This window comes from Agaricus bisporus, assembly GCF_000300575.1.
Source record: "Agaricus bisporus var. bisporus H97 unplaced genomic scaffold AGABI2scaffold_10, whole genome shotgun sequence".
Classification (NCBI taxonomy): Eukaryota; Fungi; Basidiomycota; class Agaricomycetes; order Agaricales; family Agaricaceae; genus Agaricus; species Agaricus bisporus.
In genome coordinates this window covers 1441955-1457335 of record NW_006267345.1, presented here as the reverse complement: position 1 = coordinate 1457335, position 15381 = coordinate 1441955, and the positions used below count along the sequence as shown (strand labels likewise).

General features: G+C 46.4%; 4 protein-coding genes across 4 annotated transcripts; 1 reads left to right on the top strand and 3 right to left on the bottom strand.

Moving 5' to 3' along the window:
* Positions 1-1008: 1008 nt before the first annotated feature.
* On the top strand, positions 1009-2533 carry AGABI2DRAFT_121418 (hypothetical protein; the record flags this gene model as incomplete). The annotated part of the gene is made up of 2 exons (XM_006455436.1): positions 1009-1279; positions 1566-2533. The coding sequence occupies 2 exons, from the start codon at positions 1009-1011 to the stop codon at positions 2531-2533; spliced, it is 1239 nt and encodes a 412-aa protein (XP_006455499.1).
* Positions 2534-3086: 553 nt separating this feature from the next.
* AGABI2DRAFT_138604 (hypothetical protein) lies at positions 3087-3659 on the bottom strand. The gene is given in 2 exon segments (XM_006455435.1): positions 3087-3612; positions 3625-3659. The coding sequence occupies 1 exon segment, from the start codon at positions 3426-3428 to the stop codon at positions 3264-3266; it is 165 nt and encodes a 54-aa protein (XP_006455498.1). The 5' UTR covers positions 3429-3612; positions 3625-3659; the 3' UTR covers positions 3087-3263.
* Positions 3660-7252: 3593 nt separating this feature from the next.
* On the bottom strand, positions 7253-8516 carry AGABI2DRAFT_180525 (hypothetical protein; the record flags this gene model as incomplete). The annotated part of the gene is made up of 5 exons (XM_006455434.1): positions 7253-7513; positions 7566-7720; positions 7773-7949; positions 8002-8089; positions 8139-8516. The coding sequence occupies 5 exons, from the start codon at positions 8514-8516 to the stop codon at positions 7310-7312; spliced, it is 1002 nt and encodes a 333-aa protein (XP_006455497.1). The 3' UTR covers positions 7253-7309.
* Positions 8517-11875: 3359 nt separating this feature from the next.
* On the bottom strand, positions 11876-13080 carry AGABI2DRAFT_121415 (hypothetical protein; the record flags this gene model as incomplete). Its single annotated transcript, XM_006455433.1, has 5 exons — positions 11876-12079; positions 12135-12289; positions 12341-12517; positions 12568-12655; positions 12703-13080. The coding sequence occupies 5 exons, from the start codon at positions 13078-13080 to the stop codon at positions 11876-11878; spliced, it is 1002 nt and encodes a 333-aa protein (XP_006455496.1).
* Positions 13081-15381: the final 2301 nt, after the last annotated feature.

Genomic DNA, 15381 nt, shown 5'->3' with positions numbered 1-15381 from the left:
CAACTCAAGAATTCGTACCTTGCTCTGGTATACGGGAATGAGAAGATGTACGCCCATGGCCAGGAGAAGGGGCCACGTTGTCCACGTACTCGGACTCAGCTGGAGGTGGTTCTTGGGATCGTGAACGCCCAAAGCGAAGTAGCTTCGGTATGTGCAGCGAGATTTTGGGCATTCAAACACAGTGCATCGGATGAGGGAAGGAGATGAAGTTGACTCGGCCAGTCAAGGTTCGCTGTAAGAGAGGAATACCCCCACGCCTTTGCGACAGTTCCAGCGCTTGCTATATTTAGCTGCTATACATTTCACAGCCAGCGGTGTTGGGCGCCCGATTATCGACTACCAGGGCTGAAGTAACTAAAAGGCGCAACGGGAGCCTGCTCGAAGGTTGGACGTAGCCTTGAACACAATGTGAGGTTGACGCGCTAGTAGAATATTTTAGCCAATGATGGACTCAGAAGATGATGGAGGAGGATAGTCGTCGAGTAGGAGCGTAGTAATAATGTCTTAATGTGTGTCCATGAGGGGTTTAATACGCTGAGAGAGCTGTCAGTAAGCATACTTTGAGCCGAGAGAGGAAGGCACGTACCATTCAAGTGGCGACTGTAGCAACATGACGAAGAAAGAACGCCAGGAGAGTAAAGTTGGCTACTAAGTAGTACCATACCGTGCCACTCGTAGATATCTAGAATTCTAAAATCACAAGGGTTTCATTGTTTTGCTTTCGCACATTGGGCCAGGCTCGCACTCGTATAGTCGCTCAAATGTAGGCCGACGAGTTCGTCAGTGGAAAGAATGATGCATAACGATGAACATGGCCAGAATATCGGCAACTGGCAAAAGCCGGAAGTTCCCGGGCCGTGTGATAGCGTAATCCATTAGTTCAGTAAACCTATAAATACACACCTATACCTATTACATATAAACCACTAGCCTCTCTCGCGTCTCTCGAATCGTCGCGCAAGCTGGTCACCGTCAAGTCTATCTCATTTGTTATTTGCATGCCTCCACATGCCACCTTACCGCAATGATATTGCTCTTCCCCCGCTTACCAGACTGCTGAAGACTGAGCTGGTCGACCTTGCCAGCGATTTCCATCTAGCCGACGACGGCACAGTGGCCAACTTGAGGCTACGGATCCGAAACCATTTGGTAGCGAATCCAGCCCTCCTCATGAAGCAGAAGTATACCGACCTCCTTCCAAATTACAAACCTCCCGACTCGCCTCCCCCGTCTTACAAAACTCTCCCATCTCAAACTAACCTCGACGTTCCTAAAAGCGGTGAGTTACTTTTCTATCGCCCTACTCCTGAAATCCCTTCCAGACTATCATCATATCCACAACGGCCTTTACTTATTACTGTTCGCGTGTCACGTCGCGCGCAGGCGTATTCTGCCTTTTCTCACATCTTTACTATGCACCTTTCGTTGTGCCAGAGAGCATCAGAACCTCATTGCCTTTGCGCGTGATAGAACAGGAGGGGCATGCCCTTTCCGGCTCACCGTTTTCTCCTTCTCAATGTCCATATATTCACTGTTACTATATATCTTACTGATTCCATCCTCAGTTGGCTTCCGGGACCCCTTGCATGACCAAGCGCCACGCCCCCCTCACTCGCGTCCTCATCAACCTGTCAAAGGTCGCCCACCGGTTGTACCGGGTATGAAAGCTGAATATCAGCCCTTTATGATACCCGAGATCGTTCGGAAAAGAGTCATCAAAGGCTGGCTAGAGCACATACCTCTCACATACCTTACAGACCAGTTCTGTGTTCCCGGCGGCGATCAAGGAATCAAGGGCTACCAACAATTCAAATTAAACAGATGCTCTGAAATCATAATACGGGTCGAGGTACCGCTCGACGACACTGAGGAACATAATCTTTCATTTGAAGACTGGCACGGTGCCTGGGTTCGCTTCCTAGACCTCCTCCGCTCCTACCATCCCACTTTACATGGACCTTGGAAGATTCATTTCGACCGCATCTGCTTCGCACCTGATCGCTCGTCAAGTTGGTCGACCTGGCTCGCCTATGATATATCCTTACGAAAGCAATCAGTTCACGACGGAATTGACCCAAAGATCTTCCACCGATCACATTGGTATCTCATAGCCACGGATTTCGCTAAGAATTCCATATCTCGTCCTTTATCAAACCAAGCCACCCAATCATCCCCTCGCTCTTCCGGGCCTTCTCGCAAATCACCACGCTCAAGTGACCTGGCCACCTCGTCCACCTCCCACGCCCCTTATGGCAACCGCCCTCACCAGCGAGGAACCTCACACCGCTGCCTTAGATGTGGTGGCCCTCACATTGCGAGAGGATGCTTTGCTCGAACACAGATCAACGGTCTTCCCGTTGTCATCTTCCCTCGAGAGGATGGGAAGCTTATAAGAGATGCCGAAGGCAACCGGTATTGCTTATCATTCAACGGAGTTACTGGCTGCACTAGCAGAAACTGCTCTAACGGCCACCACCGGTGTACCTTGTGCAAAGGGTTAGAACACAATGCGCAAATATGTCCTTCCATCTAATTTTCTTCATCATCACCATTCCGCTACATCATGCTTGGATATAGATTCTTTATGATCGTAATTTGCACCAGGTTATTTGCAGGCGTACCTTACAACATTTGCTATAATTAATATAATAATTAAAATTTAGGCTGAGAACATTTCCCACGGTCATGCTTCCTCGGAATCCTCTCCTCGCCCGGTACCGTGGTTCGCAAATGATAATCGTCACTCATGATCAGGAGTACGCCCGTGACTCGAACACTTCCTCTTCATCGGGATATCGTCGATCGGAATCTTTCGCTCTTTCAACATACAGATGAACCTCATCATTGGAAGTGAAGAATAGGACGCGAACTTGGCAATGGTAGAGGGAAACTTGAATTCGCATGAGAAGAGGACGGGTACTAGGGGACGAGTCTCATCTCCTTTGCTCAATTTCTCTTCTTTGGGTCTATATATGACTTATGGGCGCTCGCGATCGTTTCGTCGATTGCACAAAATTTGTTGTCGAACTATAACCTGCGTTCTTCAGTCGATTCAACTCTACAAATTGACCAGCAAAATAAAGCGGAAAAAAATTCCTGTATCTATACACACGTCGCTGCTCAGTCGGCGACAGGCTTAATCTTTGGCCTTTTATGTTGACCCCGGCGTGACTCAATTGGATACTCGCATTTGAAATATCGCCGCGCGCATTGACTGTGTAAGAATCAATGGTACGGCGAAGGTCATAATAAGCAGCAACCACTCACTTGCAAGTTTGATCTGGGCTCGATTCTGACGGCCTACCGCAGGCGATTTTGCGTTCACGACAGAACAAGCAGGCGAGGCCTAGCTTTTTCTTCGTTGACGGTCGATCCGCTGAAAATGTCGATGTTCTCCCAACAGCACGCGGAGGAGGAATCTGTTTCATTGGATTATCCTGACTCGCTTCAGCACTTCCTGCTACATTCAATCTCTCCGGCACTGGCGGCGACGTTTGAGCTCCACTCCCTTCAGCAGGCTCGGGACCGCGACGACGACTACCTTTTCCCTCCGTTTTCATTCTTTTCATTGATGATCGCGGCGAAAGAGGGACTCTTGAACTGTCCCCTTGGATTCTTTTTAGCTGTTTATCCACAGACTTTATTCGAGTCGTAGCTTTCTCCCTTTTCTGTCGCTTGACTCCTTGCTGCTTTTGCAATGCGACAGGAGTTTTCTGCTCGTATAATCTGGTCGACTGTGCTGCCATGTAAGCCAAGTTGGCTGATAGTTCGGAGTATGTGGAGCGTTGATTGGGAAGTAGAAAATCATGATCTATCTTCGGATGTGAGTCTGCGTCATCGACGGGATCGTCTGCCGTAACGGAAGGAAACGGATGGAGTGCCAAGGAAGTAGGAAGTGGTTCTTGGGAGTCAGACCTCGAGGCGAAAGAGTCTTGTATGTCAGGAAGAAATGATGACCTCGTCGGCTCGCATGTTGATTGGCTTTGAATTATGGGTGTGCCCTTCAAAAACCGATGAGTTGAAAGTAGACCATTCTACAGGGAGACGTTATTGGAAAGAAGCATGTTAGACCACCGCGGGGCTCACGGAAAAATAGTAAGCATCATCATCGGCATGAGATGGTTCTTGTAGGTGCGGCTCCCGGGAATACGCCTCATAGGTGTCTCCGTATTGTACCGATAATGTTTGAATGTGCTGGATGTCATACTGGGGGAACTGGAAATCAGCTTCTTCTGCACACCCAGGCGACGCTATCCTCCCACTGTCGTAACCATAAGCGATACCGGCAAGGTTGGAAATTGCCTGCAAGTCGAGTCAGGATTATCTATGACTGCAAGAGTTATCCGCCGACCTGGATATCTGGCAAGGCCAAACCACCTTGAGTGGGCCAAACATATTCGTCGTGAGGATCGACGGTCGTAGTATAGAGTTGGTTGTAGGACATCTTCAAGGCCACCTCGCGATGCTGGGGATAAGATTCGACGGTGAAAGTAGGAATAAAACTAGGCAAAGTATAAAGAATGGAGGAAAGATCGGTCAGTGCGTATATATATATATAAACCTCCTACCAATACGAAGCGCATTTGCTTCCGCCACGAGGCTGTCAGTTAAAGTCGCATTTACTCCAGATCATCATCAAAACATTGCATTTGGATTGTGTGGCAACCGTGCACTCCATTGTCAAGGAAGCCGAGTTCCAACTTCGATCCTAGGGTTAGTTCCGCTATCAAATTTGGAAAAACAGGAATAAAGGATTCCTGTACTGGTCTCATAGACAGTTATGAATCTCGATCTACGTTATGTGGCTCGGCTTGAGTAAAAGTATTTTTTTTTCAATCAAGAAAGGAGGGCGAGGTTTTCGTTCCCGGGTAGTGGGATCATTAATTCCTCAAGGTCCAAGGTCCAAAATCGACCTTACCAGCATGATGGCAATTTCAAGATATGGGGGCTATTTCGAGCGTGAAGATCGCGCTGAGACCTGAGGTTTCCCACCAGAAGGATGATAGTATCGAATGTTTAGACCTGAATTGTAAGGCTGAACTATTATTGTCAAGCCAAAACCTCTCTCATCCCATTAAAAAGAATCCGATGGATGGCCATAGCGGGGAGAAAGAGTCGGTGATCAAGCCAAATTTTGAATACCGTTTGATTCAGTTAAGACCATTCGAGTGATTCGGTTGACCATCTTAAGGGTTGACTGCCCCTCAGACTCCAGGGTCACTATCCTTCCCAGCGTCAATCCAAACAGCCGTTTCATAAATATTGGTCAAACTGCTACAAGAAATCTACATATAGGCCTAAACATTGGCCCTGCCGTGCACATTACACGAGGCTCGTAAAGCTCTATACACATGTGTGAGATGCTTTCAAGCAGGCTCATGTCAAATAAGCTATTGAGTTCAAAGCCAGCGCACGAAACCGACTTCTTTTAATTTCAAACTCCTTCGATTGCGGTGCTGTTGGAGGATGACCTAATGTAGCTAGGCGCTTTAGCATAGACCTATGCATGCTACTTACGAACAATTTACCGTAGTATGGACATGTGGAGTCACGGCGGAGTTGCATCAGGAAATCGAATAAGAAGCCCGAAGAACGATTCTCCAAGTATCGTTCTGCTGGACAGCTAGAATCCATTGAAAAGATCTTCACTATCGGTCAGCCTGTGGGAGTCATCGTCACTTGAATCGAAAAGGTGAATTGGCATTAGAATCTATATCCCACTCTCAATTTTTATATACTCATTATGTATGCAGCATCCATGTGAGGTTAGTGACCGAAGGCCCTGCCAGTGTGAGTATTTCGAATAATATTTAAGGTTGGAAGGGCCCCAGGTCAGCTTCAAATTGACTGCGGTAATCTAAAACCCTACTAACGAGAAGACTGGTCCAATGTGGATCGCAGCCGTGACTAAGGATCCGAAGGGTCAGGTGAAGAGAAGCACAGGATTGAAAGTCAGCGAAGCAATTACCGGCACGTCTATGTTAGTTATTATACTTGGTAGATGAGACGGTCCTTGCGTTTATCTCGTTATCGGTCCCCTTCATTGGCGTTGTTGATAGATATCGAGGGTGAGCAGAAATTTACTCAATATTTTTCAACGCCCCAGAATACCTCGGGATTCAGTACCTCTGAGGTCTGTGGGTCATTGCGCTGAATGTATATGGTTAAGCGAATACCGCCGGTAATATCAAGGTATTGCTGTTATAGAGACGTCCTCCATTTGAAAATCTTTGTTCGACGCTCAAGACTCGAGGTGCTAGACTGAAACCACACTCGACATGCATCTGCTGGCAAAGTAATAGATTTCGGAAATGAACTACTGACTATTGAGTAGCAGGGCCTGGAATGCGCAGCTGATAACACAGCTAATTAAAGCAAGGTATACAAAATCCTTTATTTGCTTTGGTAGTCAGTATACCAAAGGGATGCAACTCAAGATGATGATTACCGAAGTACCTCCTAATATCAAATGCATCGGAGCTCTTGCGTGTTCAAAGGCGAACATGGGGTGATCAAAGGGAGGTATGGGTGTTATTGTCATATGGTGAACCGTGAACGCATGAACAATGATGTGAACGGGACAAGATCCCGCCCACCTGAACGTTCCAGTGGAAATTGCTTACTACATTGCTACTAGTCTAAATCGGTATTCATCGGTATTATACGCTCAACTCAACTGGTCTTCAAGAATATGAACAGAATGGAAAACAATCTATCGCGTTAACAGCGTAAGGAATCGTTTATAGCCTGAGTACAGGAGTTTTGGGAAAGAAGATATAATCACGTCCGAATTTCAACACTATGCAGCAGTGCTCAATAAATCGTAATCAACATTTCATCTCATCATTATATTAGTACTAGCAACCTCTGCCGGACCGCGGACTTATCAACAAACTGATTCTGCCCGAGATCCGGACAACCAACGAAGATGAAATTGACGATTGCTCTTGGCCGTATGAGACTCCACACATCCATGAACCATATACGACACACATTACGCTTGATAGTGTCTTACAGAAGCCAACAAGCGTAATGTGGAACAGAGATTATATGTATCAGGTGCCGTGTTCAGGTTTGATAACGCCTTAATCTCGAGTTTGTATAGAGAATATCTGCAACAAAGCCTCCAAGGCGCCAATCCTTCTCTAATCGCGAAGAGCCTCTTTGTAGTGGTTCGTCCTATAGATTTAACGCTTCATGCATAACCTGGGGAGGCGTGGCCTAGACTTGATCAGTCTGAATTCAGTTTTCCGATATAATACTTAGATGTCATAATCGAAATAATTAAAGACTTTACATACAAGTAGAATCACGAAGCCGTAGATGACTGTAAGTCATTCTGTCTTGGTGTTGTACGTGGCCCACTACCGATGTGACTGATGGTGCCCGATCGTGCTGAACGATCCTGCCGATTCCACCGCAAGGCACTCATCATAGGATTATTAGCTGGTTTTTGTGATTCATGTGTTTTCCCGCGGGCCACCCGGTACAAGACCAGGACACATGCGATCATCTTGAAGGTTTTTTAAGTATCATTTTCATTGATAAAGATTTGTGAAACTTACTTCAATGTAGGTTTCAGTGTTTGCAAAAAATTGATACGCAGGGTGTGAAACGGCCCATAATACTGCTGTTATTATAGTCCAGACGGTCTCCATAGCGTAAGATTCGACGAGCATTACAACAATATGCACGTATTTGGTCGAGAGCTGAGTCGTCCCTGTTTCAATTGTTGTTAATCGGAATAATTCCGCGATTAACAATCCACATACCAATCAGTCTGCTATGGCGCCGATATTCACGAATCAGAAACACCGATATTAATGTCGTGCAATAGATTACAATCGTTGCGTGAAGTGCAAATTCTGCGATTCCGATTTTGAGGCCTTGCTTTTCACCTCCTGGAAGAATTAAAGTAAGATCGAGGACAAATGCCCTTATCTCTAGCGCTAATATGACGTGTTAAGCAGGGTTTAGTATTTAAACCTTGGAAAGACTTACGCACAGCGGCCAGGATACACAGCGCGGGTAGTATCACAACCAGGTACGCATATCTTGTGGCGCTCCAGATGACCCATACACGCCACACCTAAATACAAATGAGACCTGGATGACGAGTTCAGTTGAAAAGCGCGCACCTGAATGGTTGTAATTATCAAAACAACTATCAGGTTGCAGATATGGCATATCGTCGATTGACGCCTCAACATAGCGAATTCATATGCAACCGGACCTCCTGGAAAATTGGGGTGCTTGATAAAAGCGTCTTGAATGATCCATATATTCAACGAAAGATTAACTAGTCCGGATAGCATTGCGATAGCAACAACTGCGAGCATGAACGTCGTTTGCCTCTTTCTCTCTTTTATCCGAAGCCGAGGGATAGATGAATGAACATATAGACAAAAGAGGGTGAATGCAATGCCATAGAGGAGCCCGGCCGCTGACAGGCTGCCAATGAGTTCGAGTTGCGTGATGAGGAGCAAATCTCCTTGAAGTGTAGGATTGCTATCCATGGAGGTGAGGTGATTGTTAGTCGAAGAGAGAGCATCGAGCCCCCATATATATCTTGGGATGGGGAAAATTTCCGAGCAAGTTGACATGGCACGTCACCCCACCGAAGTACTAGTGAATTTAGGCGTCAGAATTTGATAATCTGAGTTAGCATCTCACTTACTTCTCGAATCCTTCCTGCCCGCACCAGAATAGCCTCTTAAATGATCATCATTTTATCGGATGGACTAGTGAAAAAGGTTTTCCCGCAAAATGTTCGCCGGAAGAACACTGTTATTCGCAGAACAGGTGTCAGGAGATAATTTTGTAGCAGAGGCAATAGGTTACTTCAAAGTAGCACTTGGATGGGGATTCTCGGATGCTGATTCAAATACAATCATCTGCCTACAAGCGCTTGACCGTTGAGGGGGAGAATTCGGAGAGCTCAGTCCGATCGACCGTTGAGCTGCCTGAGGGGTGGTTGGTTGAATTCGGCCCAGTGAGTTAAGCCGTTGGCGCGATGGAGCACAGGTGGAGCATGATGCATCATAACTTATAGTTATACAAGGACAACCTTGCAAGCATCGTACTAAGTTGTAGACGCAGTGATGTCTTGCACAGCCTCGTCAATGGGCTCCGGTAACTTCCGTTACAGGCCTTTACTCAAGTACTCAAGTACTCAAGCTCAAGGTCCATGGCGAATTGTATCTGGTAGATACAGTCAGTGGCTTAAACGTAGCTGTGACTTCGCATCTAGCAAGGCGGATGGAGGCGGTGCGATTGAAGATGAAAAGGCTCAATCCTATTTGGCAAATCCCTAGTCCGCATAAATCGCAATCTTGAGTCTTTGACAATCCACTCATAAGCCGACGATCCAACCGATGATCGAGTATAACCTAATCTTAAACTGTTCCAATTAATGAGCAACTGCAAGAGTGTTGAGTTGTGGCTCGTGGAGCCTTGAAACCCGAGACCCTCAAGGCGGCATGATCGTAGTGGAAAGGCAGTGTTAGGACTATGATTGAATATGGAATATTGACACTAAGCTTGTTCTCGGCGCCAGCTACTTCCGCAACTTAAACTAGGAGACCTTTCTACGATTAAAATTGGTTTTTTTTTTATAACTGAACTTGCCATCCATCCCGTAATAGCTGGCGTCCAAGACAGGATCTCAGGGGCAATCCCAAGCATATTTAAAAACATGATGGTTTCTTCAATAGACTCAATGTATCAAGCTTAGCACCATCCCGCGCGGAAATCCTTCATCCCCTTTTTACCGAATCTAGAGGAGTGATGTTTTCTGCTCCATGCTCGGAGATAACAGTAAACAGTACACCACTCCGAATTGTTATCATTAAGTTACAAACAGTGAATCAGCCACTGCGTGGGTGATGGCGGTGCGATAATCGGATACCGTCAGGCACCTCGCAAGTATCCTACCTTCCATCCATCAAAATTTGTAGAGATTAAAGTTTTTCGCCGGTATCGATTGTAATGGAAGTCCTTAGCAGGCATTCATGTGATAGTGGAATTGAATTCGGTCGGGATGGCGGGGTTCGTGGGTTCGTGGGTTTTCGCTTATTTCTGGGTTCATCAACTGTGTTCTTTGTTTCAGGTGCTAACAGTAATGAATCACTAGCACTGCCGATACCGACCCACGTTCGTACCGCACTTCAAAATACGTAGTCAAGTTTGAAGATATTTGGCCAAAGCATAGCACAAAACTTGGGCTTTATATCTAACCAGCCTTTTCGGTTATTCTTCGTGCCAGAGATTTTGGATACAATGTGCTTAGTCTATTTTTCGTGGTTAGAAGACTCCAGGCACGTGTCTTAACTTCGCAACTTTGGCTCACAATTGAACAACAAGATATAATCATTAACGGTGTTTGTGGGGGCCCGAGGCTCGAGTGCTACGCGATAGTTTTACGTTGATTGATGACAGAATATGGAATCAGAGCAACTTTCATAGTCGTAGCCCCGAAGTCCATTGAATCACCCCACGAGGACGTCAACAAGTGTGTATCAGAAGCATTGGAAAACACGGAGGAGGCGGGCAGGGTGTGAAGATGAAGAGCGATAGTATGATTGCGTTAGAGGACGCTACATCATGATCCAAGTTAACTTGAGCCGAGATAACGATGCAGTCAAATTGTTTGATGGCGACAGAATTAAGACTACAGGGCTCCGGATGGTTCTGATCCACAGTGTCTCCCAGATCATCTTCCCGGCTTGGCAACTCCGATTCTTCACCAATTTGAGCTCGCTTTCTACTATGCGCCCTATTGGTACGGACCCAGGTCCATTGAAAGAACTCTTCCAGACCTCAGAATCTTTGGTCCTCCAATTCCCTCGCTTATGTCCTGACCGTAGGATCGAAGTCATGCAAGGTCTCCCATACCTGGAGACTCTCTTCTCAATTACAATAGGCGCCGACTGTAATCATCCGATTTTCATGCGATCGGTTCATCCTTGACGTAAAGACCTTTAAGCTGAACGACGCCCTTGATTCTTGTGCGTCTTCTCAATCAGATCAACCTTTCCTTGAAGTGCTGCTCGAGCGAACTCATATGTTTCAGGGATCTGGATTACGAAGGCGATAATGAGAAAGCTGTTTTGTTCCACGTCAAGCGGCTACTTTCGCAAATTGTGATCGACTGCCCGCACTTAATCATATCCTACGTCTCTGTCTGCATCCAGTCCGGCCCCCTGAGCCCACCCAGTCTCTCGCATCAAGATTACCTACCGATCATCCCTCATTACTCCGACAACTTCTCCCTCATTTTTATTTCCATTGACACCGTTATGAGGGACATCATTTCGTCGTGAGCCGGATATTCGCTGGCCAACTAACTTTAAAGGTTGGGGATTGAGGATCTAGGGCTGTGGGCCCGAGATCCCCAAGTGGTGAGATCGAAGCTGGAACGCAGTCGGGTCACCCCCAAACGGAGGGCACCGACACAGCCGACGCGTTCCGGGGAGAGCTCACCCCCAAAAAAGGAGGGGCCAGGAGTGTAGGTACTTACATGTCATGGGCAAACGCGTATTGCCCTCGTAGTAGAGACAGGACGGGCATAGGTTGCCCATAAGAGCCCAATGGAGGGGGAAGTGGGCGTAGTCCTAAGCCCTCGAAGATCTTGATGGGCGTAGTTCTAAGCCCTCGAAATGATAATGGGCGTAGGTATAAGCCCTCAGGAAGATATCCTGAATAAAATAAAAATAGTGGTGCGGCACTGCGTACGACCGCACCAGTAGAGGTAGTAGTAGTAGAATAAGTTATAAATCGTGACGTGACAGTTGATCAGTCTGAATTCAGTTTTCCGATATAATACTTAGATGTCATAATCGAAATAATTACCGACTTTCAATACATACAGGTAGAATCACGAAGCCGTAGATGACTGTAAGTTATTCTGTCTTGGTGTTGTACGTGGCCCACTACCGATGTGACTGATGGTGCCCGATCGTGCGGAACGATCCTGCCGATTCCACCGCAAGGCACTCATCATAGGATTATTAGCTGGTTTTTGTGATTCATGTGTTTTCCCGCGGGCCACCCGGTACAAGACCAGGACACATGCGATCATCTTAAAAAGGGTTTTTTGATTAACATTTTCATTGATATAGATTTGTGAAACTTACGTCGATGTAGGTTTCAGTGTTTGCAAAAAATGAATACGTAGGGTGTGAAATGGCCCATAGTACTGCTGTTATTATGATCCATACGGTCTCCATAGCGTAAGATTCGACGAGCATTGCAACAATATGCATGTATTTGGTTGAGAGCTGAGTCGTCCCTGTTTCAAAATGTGCTAATCAGCTTGATTCCTTGAAAACACTCCACATACCAATCAGTTTGCTATGGCGCCGATATTCACGAATGAGGAACACCGATATTAATGTGATGCAATAGATTACAATCGTCGCGTGAAGTGCAAATTCTGCGATGCCGATTTTGAGGCCTTGCTTTTCACCTCCTGGAAGAATTAAAGTAAGATCGAGGATAAATGCCCTTATCTCTAGCACTAAAATGATGTTAAGCAGGGTTTAGTATTTAAACCTTGGAAAGACTTACGCACAGCGGCCAGGATACACAGCGCGGGTAGTATCACAACCAGGTACGCATATCTTGTGGCGCTCCAGATGACCCATACACGCCACACCTAAATACAAATGAGACCTGGATGACGAGTTCAGTTGAAAAGCGCACCTGAATGGTTGTAATTATCAAAACAACTATCAGGTTACAGATATGGCATATTGTCGATTGACGTCTCAACATAGCGAATTCATATGCAACTGGACCTCCTGGAAAATTGGGGTGCTTGATAAAAGCGTCTTGAATGATCCACACATTCAACGAGAGATTAACTAGTCCAGACAGCATTGCGATAGCAACAACTGCGAGCATGAACGTCGTTTGCCTCTTTCTCTCATTTATCCGAAGCCGAGGGATAGATGAATGAACGTATAGACAAAAGAGGGTGAATACAATGCCATAGAGGAGCCCGGCCGCTGACAGGCTGCCAATGAGTTCGAGTTGCGTGATGAGGAGCAAATCTCCTTGAAGTGTAGGATTGCTATCCATGGAGGTGAGGTGATTGTTAGTCGAAGAGAGAGCATCGAGCCCCCATATATATCTTAGGATGGGGAAATTTTCCGAGTAAGTTGACATGGCACGTCACCCCACCGAAGTACTAGTGAAACTTAGGCGTCAGAATTTGATAATCTGAGTTAGCATCTCACTTACTTCTCGAATCCTTCCCGCCCGCACCAAAATAGCCTCTCAAGTGATGGTCATTTTATCGGATGGACTAGTGAAAAAGGTTTTCCCGCAAAATGTTCGCCGAAAGAACACCGTTTTTCGCAGAAAAGGTGTCAGGAGAGAATTTTGTAGCAGAGGCAATAGGTAACTTCAAAGTAGCACTTGGATTGGGGTTCTCGGATGCTGATTCAGCTACAAGCATCTGCCTACAAGCGTTTGACGTTTGACCGTTGAGGGCGAATTGAGAGCTCAGTCCGATCGACCGTTGAGCCGCCTGTGGGGTGATCGGTTGCATTCGGTCAGGTGAATTAAGTCGTTGGCGCGATGGAGCACAGGTGGGGCATGATGCATGATAACTTATAGTTATACAAGGACAACCTCGCAAGCATCGTACTAGGTTGTAGACGCAGTGATGTCTTTCACAGCCTCGTCAATGGGCTCCGGTAACTTCCGTTGCAGGCCTTTACTCATGGACCAGAGGTCCACGGCGAATTGTATCCGGTAAATAGAGTCGGTGGCTTAACAAAAATTTGTAGAGATTAAAGTTTTTCGCCGGTATCGATTGTAATGGAAGTCCTTAGCAGGCATTCATGTGATAGTGGAATTGAATTCGGTCGGGATGGCGGGGTTCGTGGGTTTTCGCTTATTTCTGGATTCATCAATTGTGGTCTTTGTTTCAGGTGCTAACAGTAATGAATCACTGGCACTGCCGATACCGACCCACGTTCGTACCTTGAAGATATTCTGTCTTCAGCTGAACAATGGCGGGTCAAAATGGGGTCAAAACCCTCGTATGTTGGCCGAAGCATAGCACAAAACTTGAGCTTTATATCTAACCAGCCTTTTCGGTTATTCTTCGTGCCAGAGATTTTGTATATTTTTCGTGGTTAGATGACTCCAGGCACGTGTCTTAACTTCGCAACTTTGGCTCACAATTGAACAACAAGATATAAGCATTAACGGTGTTTGTGGGGGCCCGAGGCTCGAGCGCTACGCGATAGTTTTACGTCGATTGATCACAGAATATGGAATCAGAGCAATCTTCATAGTCGTAGCCCCGAAGTCCATTGAATCATCCCATGAGGACGTCAACAAGTTTGTATAAGAAGCATTGGAAGACACACAGGAGGCGGGCAGGGTGTGAAGATGAAAAGCGATAGTATGATTGCGTTAGAGGACGCTACATCATGATCCAAGTTAACTTGAGCCGAGATAACGATGCAGTCAGAATGTTTGATGGCGACCGAATTTACCAAGGTGGAGTCATCGTTATCAGAAGATGGAACAATGGTAAAAGATGTGACGTGCGCAGTATGTGCAGGCGCTCGCACGAACACACTTTTAGAATTGTCGGAGATGGGGACTGTAAGCATACGCTTACAGCATATATACTAGTCGGTGACAGAATATCATAAGATATTCTGTTATGTCCCTTTTAGTGTAACGGTTACTTGGCCGGCTAGGGTGACCTGCTTACAGGGACAAAGCCATTGCATAAGACTGTGAGATGATACCGAGAAAATTTGGAGAGAGAAGACATCAATGAGAACGGTAGTAATACCATGACGAGTTGCGGCATCTGGTACCTATCGCTTTCAGGGCATGGGGGTCATGTCGTTGGAGTTGAAACAGGATAAATAAAGGATGCAGCTTCCGTGTGGATATTATTGGCTGCTACGCGGCCATCATTGTCGGAGGAAAAAAAAAACAGACATTGTGACAGTGTGACAAACATGTCCTTCGCCAGTCTACCCTTCGAGCTCTTGGCGCGCATCTGCTGCTTAAATGCCTACGAGTGGTGCGACCCTTCCCTCGCCATTCTAGGGCCTCTACGGGACACAATATACGCATCCCAAGTCTGTCGCCCCTGGCGATCTGTCATCATCTCGGCACACGAGGTCCCGAGCTGTGGAGAGTGTTTATTGATCCTTATCACCCATGACGGTCTTGGAAAGAGCTACTTTTGAAGCGGTCAGAACCTCTTTCCATCAAATTCATGACTTCGTGTTTCATCTGTGAAAATGGTCGACGCCATTACGATACTCAGTCTGAAATGCAATCTGGAATGCACATGCGGCTCCGAAATATATGGTGCAGCTTTAAGACGGTTTCGGAGGGGAGACT